This window comes from Sparassis crispa (assembly GCF_003851025.1).
Source record: "Sparassis crispa DNA, contig_000002F, whole genome shotgun sequence".
NCBI lineage: Eukaryota > Fungi > Basidiomycota > Agaricomycetes > Polyporales > Sparassidaceae > Sparassis > Sparassis crispa.
Window position 1 is genome coordinate 2,275,448 of NW_020939749.1, and position 14,561 is coordinate 2,290,008.

The 14,561-nt window shown below is 54.6% G+C and overlaps 8 protein-coding genes across 8 annotated transcripts; 5 read left to right on the forward strand and 3 right to left on the reverse strand.

The window, feature by feature from the left end:
• Window positions 1-706: 706 nt before the first annotated feature.
• Window positions 707-1,064, forward strand: SCP_0307540 (hypothetical protein; the record flags this gene model as incomplete). The annotated part of the gene is made up of 3 exons (XM_027756143.1): window positions 707-752; window positions 806-889; window positions 943-1,064. The coding sequence occupies 3 exons, from the start codon at window positions 707-709 to the stop codon at window positions 1,062-1,064; spliced, it is 252 nt and encodes an 83-aa protein (XP_027611944.1).
• A 537-nt stretch (window positions 1,065-1,601) lies between these two features.
• SCP_0307550 (Putative oxidoreductase bli-4) lies at window positions 1,602-3,047 on the forward strand (the record flags this gene model as incomplete). The annotated part of the gene is made up of 4 exons (XM_027756144.1): window positions 1,602-1,734; window positions 1,875-1,966; window positions 2,019-2,276; window positions 2,328-3,047. 4 exons carry the CDS (start codon window positions 1,602-1,604, stop codon window positions 3,045-3,047), a joined length of 1,203 nt encoding a protein of 400 aa, XP_027611945.1.
• Window positions 3,048-3,401: 354 nt separating this feature from the next.
• SCP_0307560 (Guanine nucleotide-binding protein subunit beta-like protein) lies at window positions 3,402-4,713 on the reverse strand (the record flags this gene model as incomplete). Its single annotated transcript, XM_027756145.1, has 5 exons — window positions 3,402-3,552; window positions 3,614-3,879; window positions 4,058-4,133; window positions 4,199-4,538; window positions 4,608-4,713. 5 exons carry the CDS (start codon window positions 4,711-4,713, stop codon window positions 3,402-3,404), a joined length of 939 nt encoding a protein of 312 aa, XP_027611946.1.
• An 827-nt stretch (window positions 4,714-5,540) lies between these two features.
• On the forward strand, window positions 5,541-7,269 carry SCP_0307570 (Uridine nucleosidase 1; the record flags this gene model as incomplete). The annotated part of the gene is made up of 8 exons (XM_027756146.1): window positions 5,541-5,583; window positions 5,645-5,681; window positions 5,737-5,792; window positions 5,849-5,873; window positions 5,928-6,095; window positions 6,158-6,447; window positions 6,519-6,921; window positions 6,975-7,269. The coding sequence occupies 8 exons, from the start codon at window positions 5,541-5,543 to the stop codon at window positions 7,267-7,269; spliced, it is 1,317 nt and encodes a 438-aa protein (XP_027611947.1).
• Window positions 7,270-7,550: 281 nt separating this feature from the next.
• SCP_0307580 (predicted protein) lies at window positions 7,551-9,795 on the reverse strand (the record flags this gene model as incomplete). Its single annotated transcript, XM_027756147.1, has 16 exons — window positions 7,551-7,701; window positions 7,771-7,886; window positions 7,943-8,011; window positions 8,075-8,237; window positions 8,293-8,415; window positions 8,470-8,490; window positions 8,552-8,665; window positions 8,726-8,776; window positions 8,833-9,022; window positions 9,092-9,163; window positions 9,220-9,256; window positions 9,312-9,332; window positions 9,390-9,428; window positions 9,486-9,569; window positions 9,630-9,712; window positions 9,777-9,795. 16 exons carry the CDS (start codon window positions 9,793-9,795, stop codon window positions 7,551-7,553), a joined length of 1,353 nt encoding a protein of 450 aa, XP_027611948.1.
• A 967-nt stretch (window positions 9,796-10,762) lies between these two features.
• SCP_0307590 (hypothetical protein) lies at window positions 10,763-11,259 on the forward strand (the record flags this gene model as incomplete). Its single annotated transcript, XM_027756148.1, has 2 exons — window positions 10,763-10,961; window positions 11,018-11,259. 2 exons carry the CDS (start codon window positions 10,763-10,765, stop codon window positions 11,257-11,259), a joined length of 441 nt encoding a protein of 146 aa, XP_027611949.1.
• Window positions 11,260-11,762: 503 nt separating this feature from the next.
• SCP_0307600 (hypothetical protein) lies at window positions 11,763-12,880 on the forward strand (the record flags this gene model as incomplete). The annotated part of the gene is made up of 4 exons (XM_027756149.1): window positions 11,763-11,813; window positions 11,873-12,001; window positions 12,083-12,669; window positions 12,727-12,880. 4 exons carry the CDS (start codon window positions 11,763-11,765, stop codon window positions 12,878-12,880), a joined length of 921 nt encoding a protein of 306 aa, XP_027611950.1.
• Window positions 12,881-13,252: 372 nt separating this feature from the next.
• SCP_0307610 (predicted protein) lies at window positions 13,253-14,098 on the reverse strand (the record flags this gene model as incomplete). Its single annotated transcript, XM_027756150.1, has 1 exon — window positions 13,253-14,098. The coding sequence occupies one exon, from the start codon at window positions 14,096-14,098 to the stop codon at window positions 13,253-13,255; it is 846 nt and encodes a 281-aa protein (XP_027611951.1).
• Between the last annotated feature and the right edge of the window lie 463 nt (window positions 14,099-14,561).

Genomic DNA, 14,561 nt, shown 5'->3' on the forward strand with positions numbered 1-14,561 from the left:
TACTATCATACCGTACGAATACCGTACTTCTAATCCTATCTGCACTATTGACATCTTCGAATAGCTTCTCAGATCGGAGCAACCATATACATGACTTTACTTGTGTACTGTAGCCTCTTTCATCTCATTGCTCCCTTCCACACTTCCTTCCACACTTTGGCCTTCGCATGGTTCTTGTCGACCCTCGGAATTCCAGTCGAGCTTTCGTCCAAGGTACAGAGCGACCCAAGTCAGTGATAGGAGCACCGGAACTTCGACGAGGGGACCTATGGTTGCAGCCAGTGCCTGCTGGGAGCCGACGCCATACACAGCGATTGCCACCGCAATTGCAAGCTCCTGTCATGGAACCAGAAGGTGAGTTTGAGTTTTATTACGAGGACATAGGCGAAGATCACTCACAAAATTATTGCTGGCAGCCGTGAAGCTCTGCACGACCGTGATATCGTAACCCCACCCTTTACCGCGTCGCCTTCCCAGCCACCGCACGAGCGCGAACGTGCCTACCCACATGATCGTGAAGTATAGGATGAGCGGGACCATGACGCGGAAGACGGGGCCGATGTCGTGCACTATGTGATGACCTTGGTACGCGAAGAGCACGATGACGGTGTAGAGCAGCCCCAAGGGTGCAATAGGGCCAAGGTATGGAAGCACGTATGTATACAGGAAGGTGCGGGAAGTGAGGTAGAGAAATAACATCCGGGTAATGAGTCCTGCAGCGAGCGGGATCCCAAGGTACTATGAAGATATAGGTGAGTTGCGGGCGAGCGAGGCCAATGATTGGAGGGACTTACGATGAGCACAGATATAGCAGCGTCTCCGTATGAGACGTGGATGGCGTTGCCGGCACCTTGGCCGCCGACGACATTGATGAAAAATAGAGCATACGGTGCGTATAGCACTATTTGCAATGTACTGTTGACTACAACGAGGATAGCGCAGTACTCCATGTTTCCTCGTGCCAGATCCGTCCAGACCATCACCATTGCGATGCAGCGGGCCACGCCGACCATGAGCACGCCTGCTCGATACGCAGGAAGGTCCGGGAGTGTCGCCCACGCTAGTGCTAACATTATAAAAGGCGCAACAATCCAGTTCAGGATGAACGAGAGCAGGAGCTGTGCGAGCATTTCCCGGGTGGGAAGCGTGCGGAGTAGGGATTCGTACTGCACTTTGGTAAGGATGGGGTACATCATGACAATGAGGCCGATGGCGATAGCTAACGGAGTGAAACAGGTGAGTTTATCGACCAAATTCGGAGCGACTGCACTTACGGACTGAGACACTTTGAAGGCGGACGGTGTCGAATGCGGCTTGGACGCCAGGGACGAACTCGCCGATGAGAACTCCCGTGATCATCGCCAGAAGGATGGCGGGTGTCAAGAGCCGATCTATGATACTGAGGCGCTTTACCAGTGCTTAATGAAGTGTGAACGAATTTTCGTCAGGATTTCGAGGGTGCTAGGATTTAAAAGAGGTGAAACGGACCTCGCGGTTCACCCTGCATGGGCGAGGGCGTGTGCAACACACCATCAGAAGCTACCTGATCGTGTCCAAGCGTCGACATCCCCTCTTGAGTTGTTTCTATTGTTGTGGAATCCATGTCTGATGAAGTGGAGAAGGAGAAGGAGGACGAAGACTCAGCCGTGCAAATTCATTTTGAAGTCGAAATTGATGTTCGAAGTCAAAATCAAAGTCTTCCAAAAGCGGGTAGTGTACGTCCAAATAGGGCAGGTAAGTTCGTTGGTGATCGTGCTTCGGAGACATGGCTGAGATCGCTCTCCTTTTCTTTCCAACCATATTTCGCCGGCCTGCGTGTTGACTTTGACTCTACGCACGCTCCTACGGAACACCATTCGTCTCCCCTTTCCTAGAAACCACTTCGTTCACAATGAAGGCAGCTCTCAACATGCTCTCCGGAAAATCGAAGTTCAGTGCATCGGATGTCTCTAACCTGCAAGGCAGAGTGCGCATTATATGTCAAGGATGTAGACACTCCACTTACCTGCATCTTCTAGACGGCCGTAATCACTGGCGGGACAGATGGCATCGGCTTTGAAGTCGCTCGGGCTCTTGCCCTCGCTCAAGCTCGGGTCATTCTCCTCTCCCGCGAAGGAGAACAGTGCGAGGATGCCATATCCAAGATCAAAAAGGCACAGCTCAAAGAGACAGGACCGCTCGCCGACGTGACTTTCATCGAGTGCGATCTCGGCAACTTGCAGCATGTCAAGAAAGTCGGAGACCAGATCAGGGAGCAGGAACCCCGACTCGACCTCGTACGTTCTTCGTCAAACTCGGTCAAATGTGCCCGCTGACAACGCCACCAGCTCATCTGTGTTGCGGGCATCGGCGTGAACAAGTCCGACGTCTCCGCCGAGGGCCTCGACTGTCACTTCATGGTGAACCACCTCGGGCACTTCCTCCTCACCAATCGCCTGCTGCCGCTCATCCGGCGCACCGCAGCCCGCGACGAGTCGTCCATGCCGCGCATCATCTGTGTCTCCTCGTCTTTACACGCAGCCGCGCCCTCTTCGGTCCGCTTTGCGTCACGCGAGGAACTCACGCGCGGATCGGACGTCGACTCGGGGGAGCTCGACCCGACAGGACTATATGCGCGCAGTAAGCTTGCAAACATTCTCTTCGTCAAGTATGGGCTGGTGGAACGTGTCCTGGGCCCTGCGGGCGACCGCGTCCTCGCGCTCACCACGCATCCCGGGGCGGTACACACGGGGAAGCAGGACCAGTTCAAGGACGCGTACGGCTCGCTGTTCGAGAACCTGATGAAGCACACGACGATCCCGTTGATGCGTAGCCCAGAGCAGGGCAGCGCGAGCACTCTGTGGGCGGCGACGAGCGAGGGGGTGGAGCGGGATGCGAAGAAGTGGCAGGGAAAACACATTACCGATCCCGAGGTCGCTGGGCAGGAGAGCGCCATGGCGTGCGATAAGGAACTGGGAGGAAGGTTGTGGAACCTCAGTGAGGATCTCGTCAAAGAGAAATTGGGCGATGACAGTCTGTTATCCTGGGAAGAAGGGAACGTTATGTAGAGGGACCTCATGAGCAGGATTGCTTTGCGTAACGGACATCTAGTGCGCTGAAGAATGGTATAACAGTGGATCCTGTAGCGTTAGAATCGTCATCTGCGACCTGTACATCGTAACTCGAAAAGTGGAGATGACTGGCCTTTGTAACGAAAGATGAAATGCTTGGACGTCCGGAGTAGCTAAGATGGAACAACGCACCAAATACATAACAACGGAAGAAAGCAAAGAGATGCATTGATTTTTGAAGGTACAGGCGGTGACGTCCACATGTGACGCAGCTCCCTTCGCCCCACTCCTACACTCCAGACCACCATCCGACGCCATAAATCACACTTTGTACATAGGTAGTGTAAAGACTTATGACACGACGGACCACACACGGACGAGGTCATCTGTGAAGCCACCGAAGAGCGTCTGGCCGTCCGAAGACCAGGCGATCGACACACACTCGGGTTCCCGAGAGGACGCACTCTGTGCGAAGTCGGGTTTGAGCTCATCGACAATCGACCTGAAATTAGGGCACATAAGTACGATGTTATTGTCAGCGATCTGAAGTACTAGGTACGCACTTGCTCTCCAAGTCAAAGATCTTGATGCAAGTTGCTGTTGCTGCGCACAGCCAGTAGCGGTTGGGGGAGAAGACAAGTGCATTGACGATGTCGCCAGCCTCGAGGGAGTAAAGGTGCTTGCCCTCGTTGAGGTCCCACAGCATTGTGATACCGTCCTTGCCGCCCGACGCCGCGAGCGAACCATCGGGAGAGACAGAGACGGTGTTGATGTAACCAGTGTGACCATAGTGGTTGGTCTTGAGCTTGAACTTCGACAGCTCCCAGACCTGTGAAGGGGTCAATACTAGTCAATCATCACGGGAGGAGAATTTGAATAAACGGTCAGAGATCTTGGTGATTGATATGGTCTCATTGAGGTCGCAACCTCTCTGAAGTAGCAAATATATTGTAACATCATGCCGAAGTAGAAAGGCGAGAGAATATCGTGAAACCAATCGGACTCACCTTTACGACCTTGTCCCACCCACAAGAGACAATAACAGGGTTCAGGACGTTCGGGCTGAAGCGGACACACGATACCCTAATGCCCAGGTGATGGAACAATGATTCTACACCCCAGTATGATTATCAATCGCGTACACTCACCATTCAGTGTGACCATCGTCCTTGATGTCGTACTTGCACTCCCCGAGGGTGTTCCAGAGCTTGATTGTCTTGTCGCGCGAACCCGAGACGATCTGCCTATTGTCAGCACTGAAGCTAACGGACAGGACATCGGACGTATGGCCGATGAATCGGCGAGTGGTGAGACCGGTATTAAGATCCCACAGGCGTAGGGTGTGATCCCACGAGGAGGAGAGGGCGAACTGGCCATCGGATGAGATAACAACGTCGGAGACGAAGTGGTTATGCCCATGGAGGATGCGCTTCGGGTAGCCGTACTGGTCCTCATCGCGGGTCAGCTGCCACACAATTATTGTCTTGTCTATCCGTCACGACACGTCGGGAGAGGTATCAGGCTGGTTAGAGGATATATGCAGAGCTAGTAACAGACCTCGAGAGGCGGTTAGAATCATGTCCGGGTTTTCGGATGAAGTCGCAATGGCGGTGACCCAGCCCTTGTGGCCGGCCATAGAGCCGAGGTAGCGGAGCTGTTCCATGATGTAGAGTGTGCGACGAAGGGGGTGCGGGGGTCGTCGGCGTTGGCGGCGGTGTCGAGCTGCTCCCGCTGTTGCGATAATTCTCCACGGGACTTGTGACAGCCACCGTGACCGGTACTGTACAGCTACGGCAATTGCCGAACTTATAAACCCGCGTTCGACGCGAACCGAACTTAGGGCCGTGTCTCTCTCTACTCTTTTGCTCCTCTCTAGCTCCACACCTTTACAGCACTTTCAGCAGAAAAACTGAGATCATGTCCTTCTTCGCAAACTCGAGATCTCTGCACGGACTGTATTAATTATTGAGGTCAGTACATGTAGTTCATCCTCGTGGAAGTGTGTGTTTTTCCCCTTCCCAAGTGATGCTATCTAGTTATATTTGCTACTTCAGAGGGTTATCCCAATGAGACTACTTTTCCACCAAGATCTCTGATGCGGTTCACTGCTCATTTCGGTGCTTGAGACTGACCGTCAACCCTCAGATCACACCGGCGTGTCAGATCTAGAACAGGATGTCAGTTCCACAGCTCGAGCAGTAGACAATATTGTTCTGGTGTGTCGTCGTCATCCGATCACAGGCTGAGTTGGTCCCCTTACGGTAGCTAGTCAGGTTGTTGTATATAATCTTCAATGGATGCGTGTCTTTTCCACGTCTCTTCGTCCCAGTCTATGGCGTGCTGTGGCCGTTGCGTTTAGTTCGCGTTCTCCTCGAGTTACTCCTGCTCCTTGTACTTAGAATTTCTGCCATTTGGTGCCGTAACGTCACGTGTATGAGGTCTATTGACTCATCCACTTTGTTACCCCGGAGAGAGTGCATGTCTGCAGCCATGAGTTCAGACGGTTTTTACACTGGCAAGATTCCTGTGATCAGTGTGTACTTATCTGGATATCCATGACAGTGGAACTTACGGCTGATCGTGCTCCAATACAGTTGATACAGATCCAGGCGTCGATGATACTCTAGCGATGTTCGTACACCTACATGATAATTTGGCGACACCATGATCTTGAGTATTCCACTAGTTTGCTCGCTCTTACTTCACCTGAGCTTGAAGTCTTGGCTATAATTATCTCCTTTGGTACGTCCATCACCATCTCCCAACTACTTTATGCGTTAAGAGCATCGCGACCACAGGCAACACGGACACTCAGGCGTCATAGTGAGTTTTAAATATATCTTCTGTGAACCTAGGCTGGTAATACCACAACCAAAGTGCGAATATACTGAAGATCTACCAAGCAATTGCCCGCCATATTGACTGCCACCCAGAAGACAAATCCCAATTCCCCAACTATTCTCCGCCCACCAGAGTTATCCTGGCCAGAGGTTCCGAAGGACCTCTGGAAGGCGATCTGCATAGTGCACAATACTTCCATGGCCGGTAAGACATTTCACCGGACCAGGTGCTGCTGTATTCACCTCTAAAACCGCTTCGTCAATAAGAGATGGCTTGACAGAACTGTCACAACGTCATCCCGACTTGAATATCAGCGATGTCAACCCGACGGATCACCCTCAGTTGGAGTTATCTAATACATGGGGTCCTGAGCTTGTGCTTGATCTGATCCGCGCACGACCTGCGAGAAGTATTACATATCTTGCCCTTGGACCCCTCACGAATCTAGCCCATGCTATGAGACTAGATGGTGACCTCATTAGGAGTCGCATCGGACGCGTCGTATGTATGGGCGGTGCGTTGGATGTACCTGGGAACACGAGCCCAGTGGCAGAATGTAAGTGGATATTCTCGCTGATGCCTTTGTGATAAATAGCACTAATTTCGTGATGCATTGCGGTCTACTAGTCAACTTCTTTGCTGACCCATACGCTGTCCAAGAGCTACTCACACCGACGATGGTTGACTCGGGCCTGCCTCTAGAACGGTTTCTTCTTCTCCCTCTCGACATCACAACGCCCCACGAATTGCCCTTCCCGTACTACAAGGACAAGGTAGACCCGGCCTTCCACTCCACGGCCGTACCGTCCCAGGCACAAGGAAAGCCGCCGCTCGTGCATTTCACCAGCTCGTTCCTGGAGCGCACGCGCGAGATCATGATCGAGTTCGGGAAAGATGCGATGGAGCTGCACGACCTCGTCGCGGTGTGGTGCGCCATCGAGAACCCGCCCGTTACTGATGAGACCGAGGGCGGTCTCCCTGCCGTCCGTTCGGGATGGAAGGCGACCAAGAGAAGATTCAAGGTTGAACGGTCAGTATCGCGGCGCACATCTTCAGTGCGACCCTCATATTAATATCTCTTAGCCTCGGAGAGATCTCCCGCGGCATGCTCGTCGTCGACCGGCGGGACGAGCAGGGCGCCTACGACCCGGGCGCCAATCGCGCACAGGTGCAAGCAGAGCTCGAGCAGCACCAATTCCGCCATGCCGGAACTTTCGAATCCACGGCGTTGCCTGCCCAGGTGGAGCTGGAACGGCCACCCGTTCTGCCGCAGGAAGGCGCGGAGCAGCCTCCCGGTGTTCCATGCATCGTAAAGACCCCCGGACCTAGTGTCTTACTCACACTCATGCTGAAGAGAATTTGGGGTGTCGCGGGTTAGAAAGCGTGGTGCACCATTATAGATCTCCATTGTCCTCGAGTTTGCTGCCCCTCGATAGCTCAGCATCGCGCCTCGAAAATGCCATTCGGGCTTGGACGGTGCCAGTAGGAAGGTCGGATTTACCGCTAGATCTACAACTTGACTACAATACAATAGAATTTGTGCATGCGTGTACGCCGAACTTTCAGTAATGCTTCGCAATGACGTGCAAGGGTCGTAAAAGAGCGATGTCGTCCATTGAGTGAATGGGTTGGAATGAACGGCGCCAGGAACGCGCGTTATCATAGAGCCTCCACATATTCCTCGGCGGTCTTCTTCTCGAAGTCCACGGGAGTCCCTGGCTCCGGATCGATCTCCGCACGCTTCTCCTGTATCTCGTCGATAGTGCGGAAGCGGAATCCTCCCTTGACGGTTTGGCTGATGACCATTCCGCTATAGCGAAAAACGTCGCAAGGCAAGGTGAACTTCTGCAACAGGGCCATCCGATGAGTCGGCACTTACACAGCATAGACCGTCATTGCTACGTAGCCACTGAAAGGTACGATGTACGAGTGCGCAACGTTCCTGTCCGCGATCGACCCTTGGGCTGGAGGGTACCATGCACCGCCTCCCACGCCCTGATATCGAGGATGTCAGGAATCTTCTCCATCGTAACGGAAATGGATCGACTGACCATGACAACTAAGCCAGAGCCGCGCTTTGTGTGTCGACCCAGGTTCTTAGTGGCGAGTGTGAAAATGACCTTCACAGCAAGGCTGATCAATGTGTGTCCTACCGACTACTGAGAGGCGGGGGTAGTGCTCACAGGGTAGCAAATCGACTCAAAGAAGAAGAGACCGAAGAGGCAACCTATGCCGCCCCTCCCGCCTGCATACGCAACGCCCAGAGAGAACGCACAACAGCCAAAGCCGAATACTGTCAGCATCAGCGCGGGGTCAACAAAATTCAGCAGCGCGGCGCCGATGAATCTATTTGCCAACACAATGCTTAGTCTGCGCACAAAGCATTCAGATCAGCACTCACCGTGCTCCCGTGAAGGTGATTTGACAGTACGAGAAGAGCTGGCTGGCATGTGATTCCGATATGCCTACATTCTGGCCGACGAGGAAGTTCACGGCAAAGGCGGCCACTCCGACTTGGGCGCCGCTGAAGAGAAGGACTGTCAGGAAAATGAGTTCATGAGCGTAAGAGGGAACTCGCGTATAGGTTGTCTGTGCTACCCTACATCATAAACAAACCCTATATTCAGAAGTCGATCGCAAGAGTTGTTGCAAATAGTTACCAGCCGAAAATACAGTGGTACTGTTTCCAGAAGGGTTCTTCCTCCCCATTGAGGCCTACACTCTGCATCTCCTCCGCCAATGCGTCGTCATTAATCTCAGGGAGAGGGCAGAAACTGAAAGCAAGGGTCAGATCTTCGTCGAAGATAAACAATGCAAAAACTTAATCAACTCACTAGAATAATATATTGAGAACAAGGCCAAACCCGGCGACGGCGACATATACCCTGTGGTGTTGAATTCCATCAGCATTTGACGTACACACTCAGTGAAGAGGAGCAACCATTGGACTGTATAGAGCGTGGTCGCATTCTTTCCTTGGAAGAACCAGCGCGACGCGATCATAGGTCCGGCAAAGGAGGCGACACCCTGGAAACCCTGACTGAAATTGAGGCGTGCGGCCGCATATTTGGGCGAACCAAGGACGGAGATGTATGAGTTGGCTGCCACTTCCAGACACGAGAGTCCACAGCCTACAGAAAGCGTACTTCTGTCAATACGCATAGCTCGAATGCGGCACGCAACTAATACGGGGTACGCACCAATGACGAACGTACTGGCTACAAAGCCAGGGTATTTTTCGTACTTGGCAGAGGGCCAAAAAAAGATCGCGCCTGTTCACATCGTGAATGAGTGTGCAAATGATGGTCGAGACATAATTGGTCCCTACCTATGGAGTAATATGTGAGACCCATATGAATCCCTTTCTAGAGGCGACTTCACGTCGGCAGGAGAACTTCGCGCGCGATCACGACGGCAGACCTTATATCCATATTTCCTCATCTGTGAACATTCTTTGAGAAAAGATCTCAGAGATAGGAGGAGAATCAATGTACTCACGAACGCTCCAGCAATAGGTGCATAGACGAAGTACGCTCCCTTATGATCAGGTCAAGGCTGCTTAACTAATACTGCGAAATGAATGGTAAGACGTACAAAGTATGCCAACTGGAGCATCGTGCTCTTCAGCTTAGAAATCTTGAACACGACTTGGAAGTGGGCATTGAGGACATCGAGAAGCTATTCGTCGAGCAATTCATCGGTAATCCCACACAATCAACAGAAGTACGGAGCACTCACGCCGTACGCAAAGCCCCACGTGAAGAACAGCGTCGTGACCAGTGTAAACGCAAAAAGCCACTCTCTCTGAGAGAGCTGAGCACCTACATCGCGAACGCAAAAAAACTATCAGCCAAATACGGTGGGACACGCAGATAGGTGACTCGCCAGTCGTTCCCGCAGCCATGGCGTGAAGAAGGCGAGGAACACGTTCGCGCTTCCTTCATCGCCTGCTATATAGGAGATGGCAATGGTGGAGCTCCGCCTTCATGCGTGCAGGATGAAGATATAGAGAAACAAGCCCGCATGACCTGGGGGAAGTTGACACGGTCCGATATAGCATCTTCCCACCGCGATTTCTCCAGCCTGGAGTCGCCTAAGGAAGGAGACGATGCATCTTGTGACAGATATCATCTGACGCCAACGCACCTACGATTTACAGGGAGGATACCTAATCTTCCTGCCACAGAAGAGAGCACGAATCGCTCGGTCGCGCCTGCGCCTGGTGCAGTATCGCGTGTGATGGAGTACAAGTGCGACTAGTACTGTTGCCTTTCAAAGACTCGCGTGTCGATCGCGACAAGGCACGGTGGCACCTCAGGACCCCCCGTAACTCGCTTAGAGCTCCGATCCCCCCGGAGGCCATTTTCGCGGGTTAGGAGACGGTGATTTTCGGGGGTTTCGCACCAAGGTCCCGGCCTCCCGGTTTCGGGGAAAGCGGGATCGAACATCTGCGGTGAGAAATGGGCTTCCGCCGGGTTCAAACCGAATTTTCGCCGGAAAATCCTTCCACGTTGAGGGTCTCCAGGAAAATTTCTCCCAGGAACCTTTTTTCGGGGGTTTCGCACTGCCTCGCCAAAGGGGACAATTTCGGGGATGTCTGCACATAAGTTGTACCGGTTTTTGGACCATTTTCGGGGGTCCGAGATCGGAAGTCCGGCCTGCGATTTCGGGGATTCAGCGGGGTCCTCTCGCCGCTCGTCGCCTTAGAGGAATGCGACGCAACGCAAGGTACAAAGCCCAGGGTGCAGGTACAATTCTCTTTATTTCCTACATACTAATTCTTTTTACTACCCGGTTGTTCATTCGCCCTTCCAGGAGAACTAGCATAAGACTGGCCATGTCACACTGAATATGCCGCCACGCCTAGTGCGATGGCCCCTAGTACCGCCCTGTGCACGCCGGCGTTCGTGCGCACCCGTCCTTACCAGCGCACACCCACCCTATCCTATGCCCCGCCCTGCACTCGTGTGCTCACCGTCGCCGCTTTGACAATGCCTGGCCCACATTCCGGAAGACTTACTCGGCCACACACAGGCTGCGGACGGCACTCGGTGATCTCGACGTTCGCTGGTAAGCAAAAAACAACCTATACATTTCTAGGTGCTAACCACAAAAACGCATTGTAGTCCAGGCCATACATCCGGATGTCCGGTGCATGGTCGCATCGAGCGCAACGCTCCACTCGCCCTCGCCCTCGCCCTCACCTCAACTCCGGATCGAGCGCAAGTGTTTGGTAGCCCAGCGGATCCCAGACGACGACGATAAGAATAGCATAGCGTCGAATACAGGCCCGAAACCAACAGCTCGAACTTCCTTACCGGCTCACTGTCGCCCTCTCAGCGTGCCGTATCCATCAAGCCGTATCTAACAAGCACTGCGCCGCCGCCACGACATCGCCTCAGGTCGCGCGTCTGCGCGCTCGCTGCTGCCGTCGCCTGCCACACATGCCGGCATTCACCACTGCTACCACGCATGCCCGCTGCACAACATACCCATGTGCACTGCCGCACCGTGACCGCAGTCCAGCTCTCTGCGTCACCACACCCAAGGACCCTGCTGCATTTCAGCGTGCACACTCAAGTGCATGCCACCAACTTTGTAATATACTTGTATATACCCCAAGACTTCCAAGTGACCAGGGTTCTCCATTCTTGCCTGTAGGACAGTTTGTAGCCAAGTCCTATACTCGCGGGCTTATCGATTTCAATTGCCGGTGTACAGAGTCCGTAGAACATTTCGAGCTCCGTCTAAATTGTCCGACCTTCTGCTCCTTCTGGACTACAACAGTCGGGTGTGGCTCTCATCACATTTGAGAAGGACCCCCTTCTCGTACACAGCGACAACATACATACAGCAGCTCAGTGATACGAGATGCAGGTTGAGTCGGATGTCGTTTCCTCGCCTTTTTCCCATGTTCTTGCGGTCAGCAGCGGTCTCCGCATCTCGCTCTCGTCATCGCATTGATCGCGTGTCCACAGTAGGACAAATACCCCGCAATAAAAGCGCAGTACCCCACAGAGGGCAGGCGCAAGCGGCGTCTACGCGCGGCAGAGCTCTTCTGGGGCCTCTCCGCAAACGACAAGGCCGCCTACGCGAATTCGACCTCCTCGGTGCGTCACATCTATCAAATTCGCCTGATCGCACTTCGCACACTTCTCCGCTTACCCGAGTGTATCTTCGCCTTCGAACAGGCTCGCGGATCGACGGATCGCTTCGGGAAGGCTGACTTCGCGACGGACGGCGATCCGTACGACGCGTTCTCTGGGGACGCGCCCGGGCTGGGCGTCCTCGTGCGCACGGACTACTCTGACGAGGAGGCGTGGAAAGCGTTCTGTGCAAAACTCCAAGAAGGCGAGGCGGAGTTCAAGGTCGCCGCAGAAGAGCAGGACGCGACTGACGAGGCCATGGAGGCGGGCGACGACGCGCCCGCGACCGAACAGGCCGCGGGGGACGAGGAGATGGACCAGGATGACGATGACGCCGAGGAAGAAGAGTCTTCTCAAATCATTTTCGTCGTAGACGCGCCCTCGCCATCGCGCGCCGCTCTGATGCACATCAGCAATCTCGCGGCGCTGCGCCTGCTCAATGATGTTGACGTCCGACGCGCGCCCCCGCGTCCGGCGGACACGCCGAAGGCGAAGGCACACCGGCTGGTGGACCAGGACGGGTGGCAGGAGGTGTACGTGGGCAAGACGGTGTGGGTATACGATGCGCGGTCGAACGTGGACCAGAGTGTGCGGCTCGTGAGCCAGCAGGGCGGTATGTACGGCACTGCCACGTGAGTCCGTCTCTGTGCGAGCATTGAGCGAGATCTAACGCTCTGCTCGTGGCGCAGAGGGGATAGCTGGCGGGCGAGGGTGAGGCATGTCTGCGAGCTCCAGGTGAATCTCTCGTCGGGCGCGATGAAGATTGACTTTGGCGGACTGGACCGGTGGGACTATGATGAGCGCCTCCGGAACTTGCAGGAGGCTGTGGACACTAGCATCTGATGTTTTAGGTGCAAATCTGATCTTGATCCCGTCTGCGATCCACGCAGTTTGCCCGATGAGTCCGGTCGGGTGTCAGCACGCGCTGTATACGGGACGGTACAACAAAAAATATCGATTAGGAGGTAACACAATGACGACGAGGCCCGACTAGTATAACTTGTACATCCAGACATTACAAAGTAGGTACGCTACAAGCAGAGCAGATAGCAAATCCGAGCTAGACAAGGCAATATAGGTACGATAGCTTGGGGATCCAAAGACTCGATGACCATAAGATAGCATTCTACCAAACGCATTTTAAGATTCCACCCCCAGCACCGAGTGGTGAGAGGACTCACCCATAAATCATGATATAGGTGCCGCGAGGGAGAGTCAGCGAGACCTTCCGGCGCGCGGCATGGCGCTGTCCTCCTCCGAGGTAGAGCGCATGTCAGAGGTGCGCGGCGCGAAGTGCTGCATGATGGGGGTGGACTGGGGACTGTCCTCCTCGTCCGACTGCCCGTCGTGGTCCTCCTCGACCAACCCGCGGCAGTCGACATAGCCGTCGCAGCACTCGGACGACTCGGAATACACACTGGTAGCAGGCGGGGAGTCCATGGTCCTCATGGGTGGCGCACGATGCGGGTAGGTCGAGGTGGAAGTATACGGCTCGCGGTGCGTGTCGTGGCGGAGCGGGCTCGTGAAGGTGGCGTGCTCAAGGCGGGGGCCCGGGCGGGGCGAGGGGAGCCTGCGGCCAGGGAAAGGTACAGGGGAGGGGGTGAAAGAAGGTGTAGCGAGAGGGATGGGGCTGTGTGGCATCATCTGCGGGGGTGGGGCGGCCGTGGTTGTTCCGAAGCTGCCATTGCTGAATGCAACCTGCTGAAAGCGGGCGAGCGACGTGGCAGCGCCGGTGAGCTGGTGCATAAGCTCTGAAGAAGCGGCAATCTGCAGGTGCCGGTGGGCAAAGGGGTCAGACGAGCTGGGCGTCCGAGAGAAGGAGGATGTGCGCACGACTTCGGAATTGGCGCTCGGGGGTAGTCCGGAAGAGTTGCCAGCGGAGCATAGCTTTGCTTGGAGCATGTCGACCTGCTCTCTGAGCTGGCTGTTGTCCTGCTCGAGTCGCTGGCAGCGGTCTTCGAGCTCAGCCACGTAACGGGCCTTGCGAGCGCGGTAGTCGCGCTGCTGGAGGAGGGCGCGAGAAGGGGGGATGGTGAGGTCTTTCCTGCGCCCGCGAGTCATAAGAATAAGACGTTGAGGGGTGTGGAAGAAGGAGTGAGATGCGAGAAGAGGGAGCGGTCGAGGTCGAGGAGAAGATGGCGGGGGGAAGGAAGAGCGAGAGGATGGACAAGCACGGCATCTGACAGGATATGATTGAGGGCGCCTGTCATATTGATCTCTGTCAGTCCTTTGCACAGCGCTCCCAGGCGCCGGCTGACTCTTCCACGGTCCCGAGCCGTCTCATCCTCTATCCCTCCATCTAATTGTTCATGATATTATTTCCAGCGACCCCCCGCGAACACTAGTGCGCCGCCGCGGCGCGCGAGGCGGGGAGAAAATAATATATATGGTAGGTAGGAAAGTACACACGATCGCCCCGCATCGGCTGACTGGATCTGCGCTCTGCAGATCCTGTCCTCGAGGCTGCCGACGGCGCGCGCATGTCAGCCTCCTCCGCCATATATAAGGCCGCTCTCTCCTTCGT